General features: G+C 38.7%; 1 protein-coding gene across 1 annotated transcript; it reads right to left on the reverse strand.

The window, feature by feature from the left end:
• Positions 1-11570: 11570 nt before the first annotated feature.
• Positions 11571-18828, reverse strand: LOC148060215 (potassium channel subfamily K member 17-like). Its single transcript, XM_087780396.1, has 5 exons — positions 18613-18828; positions 17779-17893; positions 16741-16907; positions 16519-16687; positions 11571-12124 (listed from the first exon to the last, which is right to left on the reverse strand). The coding sequence occupies exons 1-5, from the start codon at positions 18826-18828 to the stop codon at positions 11901-11903; spliced, it is 891 nt and encodes a 296-aa protein (XP_087636522.1). The 3' UTR covers positions 11571-11900.
• Between the last annotated feature and the right edge of the window lie 3672 nt (positions 18829-22500).

Consider the following 22500-nt stretch of genomic DNA (forward strand, 5'->3'; position numbering starts at 1 on the left):
TCGAACGCAGACACCAGCTTCAATAGGAAAGTGTGTTTAAAGGTTTGGAAAGTAGTTCAGTTTAAAAAGGTACAACTTGATGCCACTTTGAGCTAATAAAGGGAGAGGAAATGTAGCTTTTAGCTTAACTCTTAAGCTAGACTGGCTAACAAAAGCTAGCTTAGTGAGCAAGAATAGAAACTAGCTTCGGTCAACCACTTGCTACGCTAGCATCACATCGACAAAACCTTCAAACACAAGAAAAACAGATGTACTATAATCAGGATAACTAAAATGATATAAATTATAACCCATGATTAGCATTAGCATCAGTGCATGACAATAAAAAAAAAGTATTGCATTTAGGGAAACAATAAAGGGACAATTTTAGAATTTGTTTTGATTGATAGCAAAATGAAAGCTAATAAATTCTATTTAGTGTTAAAAAAAGACTTTTAATAAGAGAGCAGAGAGAGACGCTAACGAAAACTTCTTTGGATCAAACTTCATGATAGGACTTTTAACAAATAGTGTCAAATAAAATGTAGCTTCTAGCTTAACTCTTAAGTGGGAAAAGCTAACAAAAGCTAGCTAGCTTAGTGAGCAAGAATATAAACTAGCTTGGGTCAACAACATGCTACGCTAGCATCACAACGACAAAACCTTAAAACACAAGCTCTAAAAACAACAGAATGTATGATCATCGCTAGCCCCTGCTAGCCTGCTAGTAAACCTAAAATTTCATTTGGTCTGACGTAAGTAAAGCCTTTTACAACAGATGACTTTGAACTAATCCTTCTCACATTCCTCTGCGCCAGCTAGCTTAACGCGTCAAATAAATATGAAACATTATGCCCCTGGATAAACTTTTATTTACAAGAAAACCCTGTGATGATTTGGGATGTGTTGCCGTTAGCTTACTCGATAAAAAATAGTAAATAGTCATTTGGAAATGCAAAAAAACATAAGCTAGTTGTTTCTATTTCTGTGCAATAAGTTGTAGCTAGCTAGCATGCTAATCAACTTTAAAGATGAGCAAAATAAAATAAAGTTTTACTTATATATTTTTTTATTTAAGAAGTAACTTGTCTGCTAGCTGACCATAGCTTACAAACTAAATAGTACCTCAAAAAACAAACTTGTTTAGCTTATGTTCTTGACTAGCTAACAAGTAAAACATGGTAACAATATAAACTAGTTGGTTTTTGTGTTCCGTTATTGCTAACATTTGATGCTAAGAACAGACTCAACTCATGAATAATTGAAAAATTGACGTATGTTTTAACAAGAATACTTGTTGACGTTGTGGTAACTGGTTTGTTAGTGTAACTTATAGATCACCAACAATATATATCAGAAGTGTTTAACCCGGGACAGGAGTTCGAAACTCACGACAACGATAAATAAACGATCACAAAAAGTGTTGTTGGATAACAACAAGGTTAGGATTTAAGGAACTCCCGTTAATATGTATCACTTATCACTAATACGTAATCTATTGTCAAACACAGACATGCAAACGGGTTCACTGGGAGGCAGCAGCCCATGATAGTGTGTGTGTGTGTGTGTGTGTGTGTGTGTGTGTGTGTGTGTGGGGGGGTGTGTGTGTGTGTTCAGGAGGAAGACCCTGTGAGTTCGTGGATCGTGGGGTCATCGCTGGTCGAGTATACGAGCCACCGTTTCAACTCAATTAGCGCAGATGTGTTGAAACTGGTTACACAACAGGTCAAGTCAAGGTGGATTTTTATGTCCCATTATCTATTAACGAATCTGCTGTCGGCCACGAAAACAAGCGCTTTCCACAGACGTGCGCACACTTTCTGTCCAGGTACACACTTTCTGTCCAGGTACACACTTTCTGTCCAGGTACACACTTTCTGTCCAGGTACACACTTTCTGTCCAGGTACACACTTTCTGTCCAGGTACACACTTTCTGTCCAGGTACACACTTTCTGTCCAGGTACACACTTTCTGTCCAGGTACACACTTTCTGTCCAGGTACACACTGTCTGTCCACGTATACACTTTCTGTCCAGGTACACACTTTCTGTCCAGGTACACACTTTCTGTCCACGTACACACTTTCTGTCCAGGTACACACTTTCTGTCCAGGTACACACTTTCTGTCCAGGTACACACTTTCTGTCCAGGTACACACTTTCTGTCCAGGTACACACTTTCTGTCCAGGTACACACTTTCTGTCCACGTACACACTTTCTGTCCACGTACACACTTTCTGTCCAGGTACACACTTTCTGTCCACGTACACACTTCTGTCCAGGTACACACTTTCTGTCCACGTACACACTTTCTGTCCAGGTACACACTTTCTGTCCACGTACACACTTTCTGTCCAGGTACACACTTTCTGTCCAGGTACACACTTTCTGTCCACGTACACACTTCTGTCCAGGTACACACTTTCTGTCCAGGTACACACTTTCTGTCCAGGTACACACTTTCTGTCCACGTACACACTTTCTGTCCAGGTACACACTTTCTGTCCAGGTACACACTTTCTGTCCACGTACACACTTTCTGTCCACGTACACACTTTCTGTCCAGGTACACACTTTCTGTCCACGTACACACTTTCTGTCCAGGTACACACTTTCTGTCCAGGTACAAACTTTCTGTCTAGGTACACACTTTCTGTCCAGGTACACACTTTCTGTCCAGGTACACACTTTCTGTCCAGGTACACACTTTCTGTCCAGGTACATACTTTCTGTCCAGGTACACACTTTCTGTCCACGTACACACTTTCTGTCCAGGTACACACTTTCTGTCCAGGTACACACTTTCTGTCCACGTACACACTTTCTGTCCACGTACACACTTTCTGTCCAGGTACACACTTTCTGTCCACGTACACACTTTCTGTCCAGGTACACACTTTCTGTCCAGGTACACACTTTCTGTCCAGGTACACACTTTCTGTCCACGTACACACTTTCTGTCCAGGTACACACTTTCTGTCCACGTACACACTTTCTGTCCAGGTACACACTTTCTGTCCAGGTACACACTTTCTGTCCATGAACACACTTTCTGTCCAGGTACACACTTCTGTCCAGGTACACACTTTCTGTCCAGGTACACACTTTCTGTCCACGTACACACTTTCTGTCCAGGTACACACTTTCTGTCCAGGTACACACTTTCTGTCCATGAATACACTTTCTGTCCAGGTACACACTTTCTGTCCACGAACACACTTTCTGTCCACGTACACACTTTCTTTCCAGGTACACACTTTCTGTCCAGGTACACACCTTCTGTCCACGTACACACTTTCTGTCCACGAACACACTTTCTGTCCAGGTACACACTTTCTGTCCACGAACACACTTTCTGTCCACGAACACACTTTCTGTCCAGGTACACACTTTCTGTCCACGTACACACTTTCTGTCCACGAACACACTTTCTGTCCACGTACACACTTTCTGTCCAGGTACACACTTTGTGTCCACGTACACACTTTCTGTCCACGAACACACTTTCTGTCCACGTACACACTTTCTGTCCACGTACACACTTTCTGTCCAGGTACACACTTTCTGTCCAGGTACACACTTTCTGTCCACGTACACACTTTCTGTCCACGTACACACTTTCTGTCCAGGTACACACTTTCTGTCCACGAACACACTTTCTGTCCACGAACACACTTTCTGTCCAGGTACACACTTTCTGTCCACGTACACACTTTCTGTCCACGTACACACTTTCTGTCCACGAACACACTTTCTGTCCACGTACACACTTTCTGTCCAGGTACACACTTTCTGTCCAGGTACACACCTTCTGTCCACGTACACACTTTCTGTCCACGAACACACTTTCTGTCCAGGTACACACTTTCTGTCCACGTACACACTTTCTGTCCACAAACACACTTTCTGTCCAGGTACACACTTTCTGTCCAGGTACACACTTTCTGTCCACGTACACACTTCTGTCCACGAACACACTTTCTGTCCACAAACACACTTTCTGTCCAGGTACACACTTTCTGTCCACGAACACACTTTCTGTCCACGTACACACTTTCTGTCCACGTACACACTTTCTGTCCAGGTACACACTTTCTGTCCACGAACACACTTTCTGTCCACGTACACACTTTCTGTCCACGTACACACTTTCTGTCCAGGTACACACTTTCTGTCCAGGTACACACTTTCTGTCCAGGAACACACTTTCTGTCCACGAACACACTTTCTGTCCACGAACACACTTTCTGTCCAGGTACACACTTTCTGTCCAGGTACACACTTTCTTTCCACAAACACACTTTCTGTCCACGAACACACTTTCTGTCCACGAACACACTTTCTGTCCAGGTACACACTTTCTGTCCAGGTACACACTTTCTGTCCAGGTACACACTTTCTGTCCAGGTACACACTTTCTGTCCACGTACACACTTTCTGTCCAGGTACACACTTTCTGTCCAGGTACACACTTTCTGTCCACGTACACACTTTCTGTCCACGTACACACTTTCTGTCCAGGTACACACTTTCTGTCCACGTACACACTTTCTGTCCAGGTACACACTTTCTGTCCAGGTACACACTTTCTGTCCAGGTACACACTTTCTGTCCACGTACACACTTTCTGTCCAGGTACACACTTTCTGTCCACGTACACACTTTCTGTCCAGGTACACACTTTCTGTCCAGGTACACACTTTCTGTCCATGAACACACTTTCTGTCCAGGTACACACTTCTGTCCAGGTACACACTTTCTGTCCAGGTACACACTTTCTGTCCACGTACACACTTTCTGTCCAGGTACACACTTTCTGTCCAGGTACACACTTTCTGTCCATGAATACACTTTCTGTCCAGGTACACACTTTCTGTCCACGAACACACTTTCTGTCCACGTACACACTTTCTTTCCAGGTACACACTTTCTGTCCAGGTACACACCTTCTGTCCACGTACACACTTTCTGTCCACGAACACACTTTCTGTCCAGGTACACACTTTCTGTCCACGAACACACTTTCTGTCCACGAACACACTTTCTGTCCACGTACACACTTTCTGTCCACGTACACACTTTCTGTCCACGTACACACTTTCTGTCCACGTACACACTTTCTGTCCTCGTACACACTTTCTGTCCACGAACACACTTTCTGCCCACGTACACACTTTCTGTCCACGTACACACTTTCTGTCCACGTACACACTTTCTGTCCACGAACACACTTTCTGTCCACGAACACACTTTCTGTCCACGTACACACTTTCTGTCCAGGTACACACTTTCTGTCCACGTACACACTTTCTGTCCACGAACACACTTTCTGTCCATGAACACACTTTCTGTCCACGTACACACTTTCTGTCCACCTACACACTTTCTGTCCACGAACACACTTTCTGTCCACGTACACACTTTCTGTCCAGGTACACACTTTCTGTCCAGGTACACACTTTCTGTCCACGTACACACTTTCTGTCCACGTACACACTTTCTGTCCAGGTACACACTTTCTGTCCACGAACACACTTTCTGTCCACGTACACACTTTCTGTCCACGTACACACTTTCTGTCCACGTACACACTTTCTGTCCAGGTACACACTTTCTGTCCACGAACACACTTTCTGTCCACGTACACACTTTCTGTCCACGAACACACTTTCTGTCCACGTACACACTTTCTGTCCACGTACACACTTATTGTCCACGTACACACTTTCTGTCCACGTACACACTTTCTGTCCTCGTACACACTTTCTGTCCACGAACACACTTTCTGTCCACGTACACACTTTCTGTCCACGTACACACTTTCTGTCCACGTACACACTTTCTGTCCACGAACACACTTTCTGTCCACGAACACACTTTCTGTCCACGTACACACTTTCTGTCCAGGTACACACTTTCTGTCCACGTACACACTTTCTGTCCACGAACACACTTTCTGTCCATGAACACACTTTCTGTCCACGTACACACTTTCTGTCCACCTACACACTTTCTGTCCACGAACACACTTTCTGTCCACGTACACACTTTCTGTCCAGGTACACACTTTCTGTCCAGGTACACACTTTCTGTCCACGTACACACTTTCTGTCCACGTACACACTTTCTGTCCAGGTACACACTTTCTGTCCACGAACACACTTTCTGTCCACGAACACACTTTCTGTCCAGGTACACACTTTCTGTCCACGTACACACTTTCTGTCCACGTACACACTTTCTGTCCACGAACACACTTTCTGTCCACGTACACACTTTCTGTCCAGGTACACACTTTCTGTCCAGGTACACACCTTCTGTCCACGTACACACTTTCTGTCCACGAACACACTTTCTGTCCAGGTACACACTTTCTGTCCACGTACACACTTTCTGTCCACAAACACACTTTCTGTCCAGGTACACACTTTCTGTCCAGGTACACACTTTCTGTCCACGTACACACTTCTGTCCACGAACACACTTTCTGTCCACAAACACACTTTCTGTCCAGGTACACACTTTCTGTCCACGAACACACTTTCTGTCCACGTACACACTTTCTGTCCACGTACACACTTTCTGTCCAGGTACACACTTTCTGTCCACGAACACACTTTCTGTCCACGTACACACTTTCTGTCCACGTACACACTTTCTGTCCAGGTACACACTTTCTGTCCAGGTACACACTTTCTTTCCAGGAACACACTTTCTGTCCACGAACACACTTTCTGTCCACGAACACACTTTCTGTCCAGGTACACACTTTCTGTCCAGGTACACACTTTCTTTCCACAAACACACTTTCTGTCCACGAACACACTTTCTGTCCACGAACACACTTTCTGTCCAGGTACACACTTTCTGTCCAGGTACACACTTTCTGTCCAGGTACACACTTTCTGTCCACAAACACACTTTCTGTCCACGAACACACTTTCTGTCCAGGTACACACTTTCTGTCCAGGTACACACTTTCTGTCCACGAACACACTTTCTGTCCACGAACACACTTTCTGTCCATGAACACACTTTCTGTCCAGGTACACACTTTCTGTCCATGAACACACTTTCTGTCCATGAACACACTTTCTGTCCAGGTACACACTTTCTGTCCACGAACACACTTTCTGTCCAGGTACACACTTTCTGTCCATGAACACACTTTCTGTCCAGGTACACACTTTCTGTCCAGGTACACACTTTCTGTCCAGGTACACACTTTCTGTCCACGAACACACTTTCTGTCCACGAACACACTTTCTGTCCAGGTACACACTTTCTGTCCAGGTACACACTTTCTGTCCAGGTACACACTTTCTGTCCACGAACACACTTTCTGTCCACGAACACACTTTCTGTCCAGGTACACACTTTCTGTCCATGAACACACTTTCTGTCCAGGTACACACTTTCTGTCCAGGTACACACTTTCTGTCCAGGTACACACTTTCTGTCCAGGTACACACAGCTGATGTTTGGACATATTTTGGTTTGAAAACAAATGAAAGCAGTTACGACTTCGTCAAGGGTCATGTGGTCTGTAAATACTACAACACCAGAGTCAAGTACTCGACAATACTACACATATATACTTGTTACTACAGTATCGTAGTGTATCGTGTCAACAGATTCTTGACGTTACTCGTGTTTTCTCACTTCTCTAAAGTTGCGTCTCAATCATTTAAAAAGTCATTTCCACCAAAACAAAACTCCAGATGTGTCGCACTTGTGTCGTAAAACGGGGGCACACAATATTCTGAACACTCATTTGGGTGTGAAATCCCCGATTTGTCACTTCCTACAGTCAGTGCGAGTCCTTCATCACCAGAGAGCGACAGAACGGTTCTTGATTTCCATGTCCAGGACCCGGAGCTGTGTCTGCGAGTGAGTTCTGGAGCGTGATAGTCGACCCACTGTACCTCGGCTGTTGACGGGCCAGCAGCTGCGATACCATCGGCAGGAACCGGGCCGTGAAACCTGCTGGAAATTGGGACAAACGAACATCTGTGCGCGAGTGTCGCACACCAACATTGTTGACCTCGCGGTGTCGTGCACACGTGTCCATGAACGCCGTCATTATCCGACGGTGACCTTGGCTTCTCTCCTGCTCGCTCAGCAGAACTTCAGCGTTCGGCTGGTGTTGTGTATACGCCAGAGGCATGCTGGGTAAACACGGAGGGCTGAGGGCGACCCGCACACCTGTGTGTCGCTGGACATTTCTCTGCTCACATGACATCTAGGTGCAGGTGTCCAGTGTCTGGTTCTGGTGAAGAGACTGGTGAAGAGACTCCTTCACGTCTCCAGGATCTTCTCTCATCTCGTTCAGCTCTTTCGTTCCAGATCGTGAAGCACATGTTCAGTTAAACACTCACCTGATCCTGAGGGCACTGAGGCAGGAGCAGGTGAGGACAGAGTGTGGATGGATGGATAGATGGATAGATGGAAGGATGGATGGATGGATGGATGGATGGATGGATGGAAGGATGGAAGGATGGAAGGATGGAAGGATGGATGGATGGATAGATGGATGGAAGGATGGAAGGATGGACGGACAGACGGATGGATGGATGGATAGAATGATTGGATGGATGGATGGATGGATGGATGGATGGATGGATGGATGGATGGATGGATGGATGGATGGATGGATGGATGGATGGATGGATGGATGGATGGATGGATGGATGGATGGATGGATGGATAAGGGATGGATGGATGGATGGATGGATGGATGGATGGATGGATGGAAGGATGGATGGATGGATGATGGATGGATAAGGGATGGATGGATAAGGGATGGAAGGATGGATAGATGGATGGATGGATGATGGAAGGATGGATGGATGGATAAGGGATGGAAGGATGGATGGATGGATAAGGGATGGATGGATAAGGGATGGAAGGATGGATGGATGGATGGATGGATAAGGGATGGATGGATGGATGGATGGATGGATGGATGGATGGATGGATGGATGGATGGATGGATGGATGGATGGATAAGGGATGGATGGATGGATGGATGGATGGATGGATGGATGAATGGATGGATGGATGGATGGAAGGATGGATGGATGGATGGATGGATGGATGGATGGATGGATGGATGGATGGATGGATGGAACGATGGAAGGATGGAAGGATGGATGGATAGATGGATGGAAGGATGGATGGACAGATGGATGGATAGAATGATTGGATGGATGGATGGATGGATGGATGGATGGATGGATGGATGGATGGATGGATGGATGGATGGATGGATGGATGGATGGATGGATGGATGGACGGACGGACGTATGGATGGATGGGTAAGGGAGGGATGGATGGATGGATGGATGGATGGATAAGGGATGGAAGGATGGATGGAAGGATGGATGGATGGATAAGGGATAGAAGGATGGATGGATGGATGGATGGATGGATGGATAAGGGATGGAAGGATGGATGGATGGATGGATGGATAAGGGATGGATGGATAAGGGATGGAAGGATGGATGGATGGATGGATGGATAAGGGATGGATGGATGGATGGATGGATGGATGGATGGATGGATGGATGGATGGATGGATGGATGGATGGATGGATGGATGGATGGATGGATGGATGGATGGATGGATGGATAAGGGATGGATGGATGGATGGATGGATGGATGGATGGATGGATGGAAGGATGGATGGATGGATGGATGGATAAGGGATGGATGGATAAGGGATGGAAGGATGGATGGATGGATGGATGGATGATGGAAGGATGGATGGATGGATGGATAAGGGATGGAAGGATGGATGGATGGATGGATGGATAAGGGATGGATGGATAAGGGATGGAAGGATGGATGGATGGATGGATGGATAAGGGATGGATGGATGGATGGATGGATGGATGGATGGATGGATGGATGGATGGATGGATGGATGGATGGATGGATGGATGGATGGACGGACGGACAGAAATGATGAAATTAGAAGAAAACGTTTTGTTTTCACAGAAACGTAAGAACATCAACATGAGATCAGACTGAGATTTAAACACAAACATATTATTTGTTTGCTTGTGTGTGTGTGTGTGTGTGTGTGTGCATGTGTTTGTGTGTGTGTGTGTGCATGTGTGTGTGTGTGAGAGAGAGACACACATACAAACACACAAACACAAACACACACACACACACACACACAAATGTCAGTGTATGTTGTGAATAACATCCTCAGAGGCGTGTTGAGTCTCGTCCAATGAGAGCCTCTGGAGTCAGTGATGGTCAGACTTGAACACAAATGTTAATCGTTAACATGTCGTCACAGAGGCTCGTCTGACATCAGATGATCCTGCAGCTGCTCCTCTGGACTCATGTGGAACTAATGTGGGTCACAGAGAAGGTTGGAGTTGGACGTCTGCCCTCTGATGACATCAGATGACCTCAGATGACCTATGATGACCTCTAATGACCTCTAATGGCCTTTGATAACCTCTCTTGACCTTTAATGGTCTTTGATCACCTCTGATGACCTCCAATGACCTCCGTTGACCTCTAATGACCTCTGATTACCTCTGATTACCTCTGATTACCTCTGATGACCTCTGAAGAGTTCGGATGACCTGTAATGACCTCTGACTTCCTCTAATGATCTATGATTTCTTCTAATGGCCTCTAATGACGTCTGATTACCGCTAATGACCTTTGATGACCTCTGATTACCTCTGATTTGATTTATTAGATTGAACCGAGTTACAGACTTTTAACTGTGTTTTGTATCATTTATATTTATATTTATATTTATATTTATACTTCACTCTCAACTGAGACACAAAAGTCTTAAATCGTGTTTATATAAAGATTAAATATGTTAAAATATAAACTATTATACATTTATTTACTCGTGAAGATAATCAGTCATTTTGAGTGTGTTTTTTAAAGTGTATTTTCCTTTAGGTTATATTACTATTGAGAATAATAGTATATTTTCTTTACTAACCTTGGATGGAATCATTAAAAAACGATGAACTAAAGTATAAAGTATTTAAATCTACTTCATAAAATATGACGTTTTTATTTCAAGGGTTTTGATGATTTTGTTTGGATTTTAAAGGGAAATAAATCCAAAGATCATCAAAAGAACTTTTGCTTTGATGAGGATCAAAGTGAGAAGTTCTGACGTTTACGAGTCATTTCAGGTCCAGTTTCAAAGTGACGAGAAGATCCGGATCAAACCTGCTCGAGGTCACGACCTCCCAAATAAAATAAATACAAATAATTCATAAATATGTTTCTGCTCCTATAGTCAAAAGATATTTAATATAATATTAATTAATTTAATTAACAATTTAAAACGTTTTTCTGACAATTATTTTTCTACATATACACAACGGTTTTAAATACGTAATTATTTAAATTTTTACTGATGTGATTTACTTTTTCCTTATAAAAACACGTATTGTGTTTAAAAGTTAACGCAGAAAAGTGTTGTTTTTTATTCTAAATGTCCAGCGTGAATAGTAGATGTTGCGCTAGACCACCATCTAGCGGCGACACGAGTAACTACAAATAAATAAATTCCGACCCAAACAGAAAAATAGTTTTTTTTTATTATTTAACACGTCGAAACAAATAGTTCGAGTCTTGTTTTCAAATACAATTTTTCTTTTGTCGGGCGTCTCTTGAATCTTAATCCATATTTGTTGTCTGAATATAATCAAAACACGAAAAAAAAAAAAATTCTTTCGACTTTTAATACTAGAACCTTCAGAACCTTCAGAACCTTCAGAACCTTCAGAACCTCCTCACTGTGGAATCACTTTGTTGTTTATCTACCTTCTTAGCTTGAAGCTCAAGATGTTCGTCAGTCTCAACTCTCACCATGTCGTTCCATCCAATCCCGCAAACATCTAGAGCTACCTGATGGTCGCGGCCGGTCTACTGCGGCGACTTCTCCTCCTGGTCCGGAGTGTTCGGTGTCTCCGCCTCCGTCTGGATCGACTCGTCGTGTCTGCCCAGCCGCCGCTTGAAGTAGCCGTTGAGTCGCTCCAGGATGTCGATGGCGTGGTTGATGAGCAAGGCGAGCCAGGCCAGCCCGAAGAAGATCCACGAGGCCATGATGAAGCTGTACCAGTCCGGGTAGTTCCTGTCGGGATCGTTGTCTGGGAGGAGAGAAGTCAACAAGCATAGATCCACTAGAACCTGCACCGAGGACGAGCATACCTCTGCCAAGGAGCTCATTTAATTTGTCTGCTCCGTTTTAATACGAAGACATTTTTTTTGTAAATGTCTTTCATGAGTTTGTAAATGTGTTTCATTAGTTTTTTAATTTGTTTCATGAGTTTGTAAATGTGTTTTAGGAGTTTGTAAATGTGTTTGTAAATGTGTTTCATGAGTTTGTTAATGTGCTTCATGAGTTTGTAAATGTGTTTCATGAGATTTTTTAATGTGTTTCATGAGTTTGTAAATGTGTTTCATTAGTTTTTAAATGTGTTCATGAGTTTGTAGATGTGTTTCATGAGTTTGTAAATGTGTTTGTAAAAGTGTTTCATGAGTTTGTAAATGTGTTTCATGAGTTGTAAATATGTTTCATGAGTTTGTAAATGTGTTTCAATAGTTTGTCAATGTGTTTCATGAGTTTTTAAATGTGTTTCATTAGTTTGTAAATGTGTTTCATGAGTTTGTAAATGTGTTTCAATAGTTTGTCAATGTGTTTCATGAGTTTTTAAATGTGTTTCATTAGTTTGTAAATGTGTTTCATGAGTTTTTAAATGTGTTTCATTAGTTTGTAAATGTCTTTCATGAGTTTGTAAATGTGTTTCATGAGTTTGTCAATGTGTTTCATGAGTTTGCAAATGTGTTTCAATAGTTTGTAAATGTCTTTCATGAGATTGTAAATGTGTTTCATTAGTTTGTAAATGTCTTTCATTAGTTTGTAAATGTGTTTCATGAGTTTGGAAATGTATTTCATGAGTTTGGAAATGTGTTCCATGAGTTTGGAAATGTGTTTCATTAGTTTGTAAATGTGTTTCATTAGTTTCTAAATGTGTTTCATGAGTTTGTAAATGTCTTTAATGAATTTGTAAATGTCTTTAATGAGTTTGTAAATGTGTTTCATGAGTTTGTAAATGTGTTTCATGAGTTTGTAAATGTGTTTCATTAGTTTCTAAATGTGTTTCATGAGTTTGTAAATGTCTTTCATGAGTTTGTAAATGTATTTCATTAGTTTGTAAATGTCTTTCATTAGTTTGTAAATGTGTTGCATGAGTTTGTAAATGTGTTTCATGAGTTTGTAAATGTGTTTCATTAGTTTGTAAATGTGCTTCATGAGTTTGTAAATGTGTTTCATGAGTTTGTAAATGTGTTTCATTAGTTTGTAAATGTGATTCATTAGTTTGTAAATGTGTTTCACGAGTTTGTAAATGTGTTTCATGAGTTTGTAAATGTCTTTCATGAGTTTGTAAATGTATTTCATTAGTTTGTAAATGTTTTTCATGAGTTTGTAAATGTGTTTCATGAGTTTGTAAATGTCTTTCATGAGTTTGTAAATGTATTTCATTAGTTTGTAAATGTTTTTCATGAGTTATAAATGTGTTTCATGAGTTTGTAAATGTCTTTCATGAGTTTGTAAATGTATTTCATTAGTTTGTAAATGTCTTTCATTAGTTTGTAAATATGTTTCATGAGTTTGTAAATGTATTTCATTAGTTTGTAAATGTCTTTCATTAGTTTGTAAATATGTTTCATGAGTTTGTAAATGTGTTTCATGAGTTTGTAAATGTATTTCATTAGTTTGTAAATGTCTTTCACTGGTTTGTAAATGTGCTTCATGAGTTTGTGAATGTGTTTCATGAGTTTGTAAATGTGTTTCATGAGTTTGTAAATGTATTTCATTAGTTTGTAAATGTGTTTCATTAGTTTGTAAATGTCTTTCATTAGTTTGTAAATGTATTTCATGAGTTTGGAAATGTGTTCCATGAGTTTGGAAATGTGTTCCATGAGTTTGGAAATGTGTTTCATTAGTTTGTAAATGTGTTTCATTAGTTTCTAAATGTGTTTCATGAGTTTGTAAATGTCTTTAATGAATTTGTAAATGTCTTTAATGAGTTTGTAAATGTGTTTCATGAGTTTGTAAATGTGTTTCATGAGTTTGTAAATGTGTTTCATTAGTTTCTAAATGTGTTTCATGAGTTTGTAAATGTCTTTCATGAGTTTGTAAATGTATTTCATTAGTTTGTAAATGTCTTTCATTAGTTTGTAAATGTGTTGCATGAGTTTGTAAATGTGTTTCATGAGTTTGTAAATGTGTTTCATTAGTTTGTAAATGTGCTTCATGAGTTTGTAAATGTGTTTCATGAGTTTGTAAATGTGTTTCATTAGTTTGTAAATGTGATTCATTAGTTTGTAAATGTGTTTCACGAGTTTGTAAATGTGTTTCATGAGTTTGTAAATGTCTTTCATGAGTTTGTAAATGTATTTCATTAGTTTGTAAATGTTTTTCATGAGTTTGTAAATGTGTTTCATGAGTTTGTAAATGTCTTTCATGAGTTTGTAAATGTATTTCATTAGTTTGTAAATGTTTTTCATGAGTTATAAATGTGTTTCATGAGTTTGTAAATGTCTTTCATGAGTTTGTAAATGTATTTCATTAGTTTGTAAATGTCTTTCATTAGTTTGTAAATATGTTTCATGAGTTTGTAAATGTATTTCATTAGTTTGTAAATGTCTTTCATTAGTTTGTAAATATGTTTCATGAGTTTGTAAATGTGTTTCATGAGTTTGTAAATGTATTTCATTAGTTTGTAAATGTCTTTCACTGGTTTGTAAATGTGCTTCATGAGTTTGTGAATGTGTTTCATGAGTTTGTAAATGTGTTTCATGAGTTTGTAAATGTATTTCATTAGTTTGTAAATGTGTTTCATTAGTTTGTAAATGTCTTTCATTAGTTTGTAAATGTATTTCATGAGTTTGGAAATGTGTTCCATGAGTTTGGAAATGTGTTTCATTAGTTTGTAAATGTGTTTCATTAGTTTCTAAATGTGTTTCATGAGTTTGTAAATGTCTTTAATGAATTTGTAAATGTCTTTAATGAGTTTGTAAATGTGTTTCATGAGTTTGTAAATGTGTTTCATGAGTTTGTAAATGTGTTTCATTAGTTTCTAAATGTGTTTCATGAGTTTGTAAATGTCTTTCATGAGTTTGTAAATGTATTTCATTAGTTTGTAAATGTGTTGCATGAGTTTGTAAATGTGTTTCATGAGTTTGTAAATGTGTTTCATTAGTTTGTAAATGTGCTTCATGAGTTTGTAAATGTGTTTCATGAGTTTGTAAATGTGTTTCATTAGTTTGTAAATGTGATTCATTAGTTTGTAAATGTGTTTCACGAGTTTGTAAATGTGTTTCATGAGTTTGTAAATGTCTTTCATGAGTTTGTAAATGTATTTCATTAGTTTGTAAATGTTTTTCATGAGTTTGTAAATGTGTTTCATGAGTTTGTAAATGTCTTTCATGAGTTTGTAAATGTATTTCATTAGTTTGTAAATGTTTTTCATGAGTTATAAATGTGTTTCATGAGTTTGTAAATGTCTTTCATGAGTTTGTAAATGTATTTCATTAGTTTGTAAATGTCTTTCATTAGTTTGTAAATATGTTTCATGAGTTTGTAAATGTATTTCATTAGTTTGTAAATGTCTTTCATTAGTTTGTAAATATGTTTCATGAGTTTGTAAATGTGTTTCATGAGTTTGTAAATGTATTTCATTAGTTTGTAAATGTCTTTCACTGGTTTGTAAATGTGCTTCATGAGTTTGTGAATGTGTTTCATGAGTTTGTAAATGTGTTTCATGAGTTTGTAAATGTATTTCATTAGTTTGTAAATGTGTTTCATTAGTTTGTAAATGTCTTTCATTAGTTTGTAAATGTGTTTCATGAGTTTGTAAATGTCTTTCATGAGTTTGTAAATGTGTTTCATTAGTTTGTAAATGTCTTTCATGAGTTTGTAAATGTATTTCATTAGTTTGTAAATGTGTTTCATTAGTTTGTAAATGTCTTTCATTAGTTTGTAAATGTGCTTCATGAGTTTGTAAATGTCTTTCATGAGTTTGTAAATGTGTTTCATTAGTTTGTAAATGTGTTGCATGAGTTTGTAAATGTATTTCATTAGTTTATAAATGTGCTTCATGAGTTTGTAAATGTGTTTCATGAGTGTGTAAATGTGTTTCATTAGTTTGTAAATGTGTTTCATTAGTTTCTAAATGTGTTTCTAAATCATGAGTTTGTAAATGTGTTTCATTAGTTTGTAAATGTGTTGCATGAGTTTGTAAATGTCTTTCATTAGTTTGTAAATGTGCTTCATGGGTTTGTAAATGTGTTTCATTAGTTTGTAAATGTGTTTCATTAGTTTGTAAATGTCTTTCATTAGTTTGTAAATGTGTTTCATGAGTTTGTAAATGTGTTTCATTCTATACACAAACTAATGAAACACATTTACAAACACCTAGATCACATGACCTCTCTGGGGGAGGTATTTAACCGTCGCACACGATCGGCGTCTCACCTGCAACAAAGTCCCCGAAGCCGATGGTGCTGAGTGTGATGAAGCAGTAGTAGATGGTCTGCGAGTAGGTCCAGCCCTCGTGCATCTGGAACACCAGCATGGGGACGATGAAGAACAGGACCGTCCCGCACAGGTACGACACCAGGTGGACGCAGAAGCGGATGCACCTCTGAGGAGGTCATGGGTTCAGTGCCAGAGCAGACGGACGGACACGTTCCTCACCTTCCGGTCCGTCTTCCTCTCCAGGAACGCCGAGATGTTCCTGCCCAGAGCCAGCATGCACTTGCCCACCTTGTTGAGGACCACCACGTTGAGGGGGATCCCGAACAGAGCGAAGAACACGCAGAAGATCTGCCCGGCCGTGGAGCTCGGACTGATGTTGCCGTAACCTTCAGGACGGAGGAGGAGCCAGATGGACATGAGTGAAGACGATATATACATGAAGAACATCAGAGTCGTCACTGTATCGATGATTTATACATTTAAAGGTAGTATTTGCTCATTAATTCATACTTTAATTTAATATATCAAACCGATTTTTACATAGAGTTTAATAGTGTTATTGCAATAAATCAAAAATAAATGTTGTAAGTGCAATATTTTCTGATTTGTAGTATTTAAATTCAATATATAAATGTTGGAACAATGGTTCAAACAGACATTACCAACAGAGCGCCGAGCTACTCAGACGATCACGTGACGCACAGTTGATCACGTGACTGTTTGAGTCGCATTTAAAATATTCAATTCTGCGCGTGAAGAAATTATTTCATTAAAAACATTTTTCTAATGTTTTCTATTCAGTTTAAAGAACTAATTCAATATTTTAATATACAAATAGTTGTTTCAATTGTGTTAAATACATATAAATAATCATATATATAAATAAATAATTCAATTCTTCAGGAAAAAAACTAGTTTTCAATTCAAAATATTATTAGTTTCAACATTTGAAGTAATAAATACAAATATCAATATCACGATGACACTGAAATACTTTTATAAATAATGTCTCGTGAAACAAAATAATCGATGATGATAATAATGATCAACGGGAAGGAAATTAAAGTTGTTCGGTAACATGTCGCCATCTAGTGGTTATTTCTAGAACATTCTTGGGAAACCTAGAGAAACTAAACGTAAATAACAATTAAGTTACATTTAAAGTTAAACCAAACAAATACAAATGCGACGAGTATCATTGAAAAGTACAAATTAATAATATATATTTTTATAGTTATTTCCTTGACTTCCGCTCACCGATGGTCGTGACGACAGTCGCCGCGAACACCGCTGAGCTCGTGAACTTCCAGAAACCGTCGGTGGTTCGATTCCCTCTCAGACTCAGACCAGCCTTGGACGCGTCACTGACCACCTGGAGAACAGCGTCACACACACCTGTCCGTCATGGGAGTCTCGCGAGAAGGCGCGAGAGTCTGAAGATGGGACTTTAGGCAAAGCAGCGAAACCGAGACGAGGATTTGCATGAAACAATGACGTCATTGTTGGATATGTCACGTGGATCTGAACCTTTTTTAATCAACAAAACTGACTTTTCATCGAAACACTCAAGAATAGAATCACAAAAGAAAAAAATGTCTAAAAAATCATGAAATTAACAACAAAACAAACACATTTTCAGGAGAAAAAAAGAAAGAAAAAACTATAGTTTCGCGGTAAATTGTGATTTAATAAGAATTATTTAAAAAAAACTGTCATTTCCTGGTCCTTCAATAGTAAAACTGTTAAGTCCATCATGTAGAAATACATTTTTATTTCTCACTACTTAAACTTTTTAAATAAAACTACATTTTCCACCCATGATTTAACAAGTTCTACAAAGTGAATATAAATATAACGTTAGATTTAATTAAATTATATTATTATTCACATAAATTCTTTCCCAATATTGAGTTAAAAAAAGAGGAAGATAAATATTATTAATGGTCTGCTACCTAAGGCACTCCCGCCACTAGAGGGCGCCCTAACAATACTTGCATCTTTAATAACAGAAATATAGCCTGAGAATCTCTTTCTATTGTTTTGAAGCTAGCAAGTTAGCCAGGAGACTAGCGTCCGAACCCACGAGCTCACCTGAGCCACGGCCTCCAGCCCCTCCTGCTGCAGACAGGTGTACCTTTCCAGGAGCTCCCTCTTGTGGGCCAGCACCCGGGTCACGTCGCGGTGGCTCAGCTCGCCCTCCAGCCTCCAGAAGACGACGCCCCCGATGAGCACGTAGGCGCCGTAGACCAGAGCCACCAGCAGGATGGACGGGAACTTGAGCAGACTCAGCGTGGCCTTGAACGTCATGTCGAGGCAGAAGCTTCCAGACTGAGCGTCTCTGAGGCTCCGTCAGTCAAATAGTTGACATGAGGCTCATGCAAATGTTGAGTCTCAGCAGGAGGAAGATCACAGTCTCTTGTTCTCAGGAAATACTTAATACACAAATATACTGACATGAAGCCTCCTGCACTGACTTGTGGGTAAAATGAGCTCTTGATCATCTTCATCTACTTCATCATCACCATCATCATCTTCATCATCTTCATCTACTTCATCATCACCATCATCATCATCATCATCATCATCTTCATCTTCATCATCTTCATCTACTTCATCATCACCATCTTTATCTTCATCATCATCATCTTTATCTTCATCATCATCGTCATCGTCATCATCAGCTTCATCATCATTATCTTTATCTTCATCATCATCATCATCATCATCTTCATCATCATTATCTTTATCTTCATCATCATCATCGTCATCATCAGCTTCATCATCATTATCTTTATCTTCATCATCATCATCGTCATCATCATCTTCATCATCATTATCTTTATCTTCATCATCATCATCATCATCATCTTCATCATCTTTATCTTTATCATCATCATCGTCATCATCATCACCATCTTCATCATCATTATCTTTATCTTCATCATCATCATCATCATCGTCATCGTCATCGTCATCTTCATCTTCATCACCATCACCATCTTCATCATCATCATCATCATTTTCATCTTCATCATCATCTTTATTTTTATCATCTTCATCTTTATCTTTATCTTTATCATCATCTTCATCTTTATCTTTATCATCATCTTCATCTTTATCTTTATCTTTATCTTTATCTTTATCTTTATCTTCATCATCATCATCATCATCTTTATCTTTATCTTTATCTTTATCTTCATCATCATCATCATCTTCATCATCTTTATCTTTATCTTCATCATCATCATCTTTATCTTCATCATCATCATCTTCATCATCATCATCTTCATCATCATCATCAGCTTCATCATCATCATCTTTATCTTCATCATCATCGTCATCGTCATCATCAGCTTCATCATCATTATCTTTATCTTCATCATCATCATCATCATCTTCATCATCATTATCTTCATCATCATCATCGTCATCATCAGCTTCATCATCATTATCTTTATCTTCATCATCATCATCATCATCATCATTATCTTTATCTTCATCATCATCATCATCATCTTCATCATCATTATCTTTATCTTCATCATCATCATCATAATCATCATCATCATCATCGTCATCTTCATCACCATCACCATCTTCATCATCATCATTTTCATCTTCATCATCATCACCATGGTCATCATCTTTATTTTTATCATCTTCATCTTTATCTTTATCTTTATCATCATCTTTATCATCATCATCTTCATCTTTATCTTCATCATCATCATCATCATCTTTATCTTTATCTTCATCATCATCATCATCATCATCTTTATCTTTATCTTCATCATCATCACCATCTTCATCATCATTATCTTTATCTTCATCATCATCATCATCATCATCATCATCGTCATCTTCATCTTCATCATCATCATCATCACCATGGTCATCACCTTTATCTTTATCATCTTCATCTTCATCTTTATCTTTATCTTTATCATCATCTTCATCTTTATCATCATCATCATCATCTTCATCTTCATCTTTATCTTTATCTTTATCTTTATCTTTATCTTCATCATCATCATCATATTTATCTTTATCTTTATCTTCATCATCATCATCATCATCATATTTATCTTTATCTTCATCATCATCATCATCTTCATCATCTTTATCTTCATCATCATCATCTTTATCTTCATCATCATCATCTTCATCATCATCATCTTTATCTTCATCTTCATCTTCATCTTCATCATCATCATCTTCATCATCATCATCTTTATCTTCATCATCATCTTTATCTTCATCATCATCATCTTTATCTTCATCATCATCATCATCATCATCATCTTCATCATCATCATCTTTATCTTCATCATCATCATCATCATCATCATCATCATCTTTATCTTCATCTTCATCATCATCTTCATCTTCATCATCATCATCTTCCTCATCTTCAGCTTCATCATCATCATCATCACCATCATCTCTATTAATGATTTGTTGAAGATCATCAGAGCAAAGATGTTCGGTGTGTGTTTGTGTATTTCGTTGTAAATCGTGTGGTTCTGTGGTAACAAGTCCAGTAATATCAGATTAAAGTGTTGGTTTCTCACACTCACACACATTTAATGATCAGTTACACACAACACCACACAGATTCAATAATAACTTATTTGACATAAACAAACACAAGTTAATAAAACATGTCGTTTAGAAAATGTTGCTAATATTTGAGCTTCTACTAGTAACTGCTTTAGCGACACAAGCTAGCATTATTTATATTGAAATTTAATCTTTAAACATTGAGTTTTTATTATTCTATTGACACACACGTGGGAAAACTATATTGTGGTACAATTCTAAAAACAACACAACTTGAGCTAACAGTAGCTGAGGTAGAAGAACATTTAGAACACGTAGAGGAACACGCAGGAGAACATGTAGAAGAACATGTAAAAGAACATGTAGAAGAACATGTAGAAGAACATGTAGAAGAACATGTAAAAGAACATGTAGAAGAACATGTAGAAGAACATTTAGAACACGTAGAGGAACACGCAGGAGAACATGTAGAAGAACATGTAGAAGAACATGTAGAAGAACATGTAGAAGAACATGTAAAAGAACATGTAGAAGAACATGTAGAAGAACATGTAGAAGAACATGTAAAAGAACATGTAGAAGAACATGTAGAGGAACATGTAGAAGAACATGTAGAAGAACATGTAGAAGAACATGTAGAGGAACATGTAGAAGAACATGTAGAAGAACATGTAGAAGAACATGTAGAGGAACATGTAGAGGAACATGTAGAAGAACACGTAGAAGAACATGTAGAAGAACATGTAGAGGAACATGTAAAAGAACATGTAGAAGAACATGTAAAATAACATGTAGAAGAACATGTAAAAGAACATGTAGAAGAACATGTAGAAGAACATGTAGAAGAACATGTAAAAGAACATGTAGAAGAACATGTAGAAGAACATGTAGAAGAACATGTAGAGGAACATGTAGAAGAACATGTAGAAGAACATGTAGAGGAACATGTGGAGGAACATGTAGAAGAACATGTAGAAGAACATGTAAAAGGACATGTAGAAGAACATGTAGAAGAACATGTAAAAGAACATGTAGAAGAACATGTAGAAGAACATGTAGAAGAACATGTAGAGGAACATGTAGAAGAACATGTAGAGGAACATGTAGAAGAACATGTAGAAGAACATGTAGAGGAACATGTAGAAGAACATGTAGAAGAACATGTAGAAGAACATGTAGAAGAACACGTAGAGGAACATCTATATAGAAAAACATGTAGAGGAACATGTAGAAGAACATGTAGAGCAACATGTAGAAGAACATGTAGAGGAACATGTAGAAGAACATGTAGAGGAACATGTAGAAGAACACATAGAGGAACATGTAGAGGAACATGTAGAAGAACATGTAAAAGAACATGTAGAGGAACATTTAGAAGAACATGTAGAGGAACATGTAGAAGAACATGTAGAAGAACAT

The sequence above is a fragment of the Callionymus lyra genome, chromosome 18, assembly GCF_982586985.1.
Source record: "Callionymus lyra chromosome 18, fCalLyr1.hap1.1, whole genome shotgun sequence".
In the NCBI taxonomy this organism is placed as follows: domain Eukaryota; kingdom Metazoa; phylum Chordata; class Actinopteri; order Syngnathiformes; family Callionymidae; genus Callionymus; species Callionymus lyra.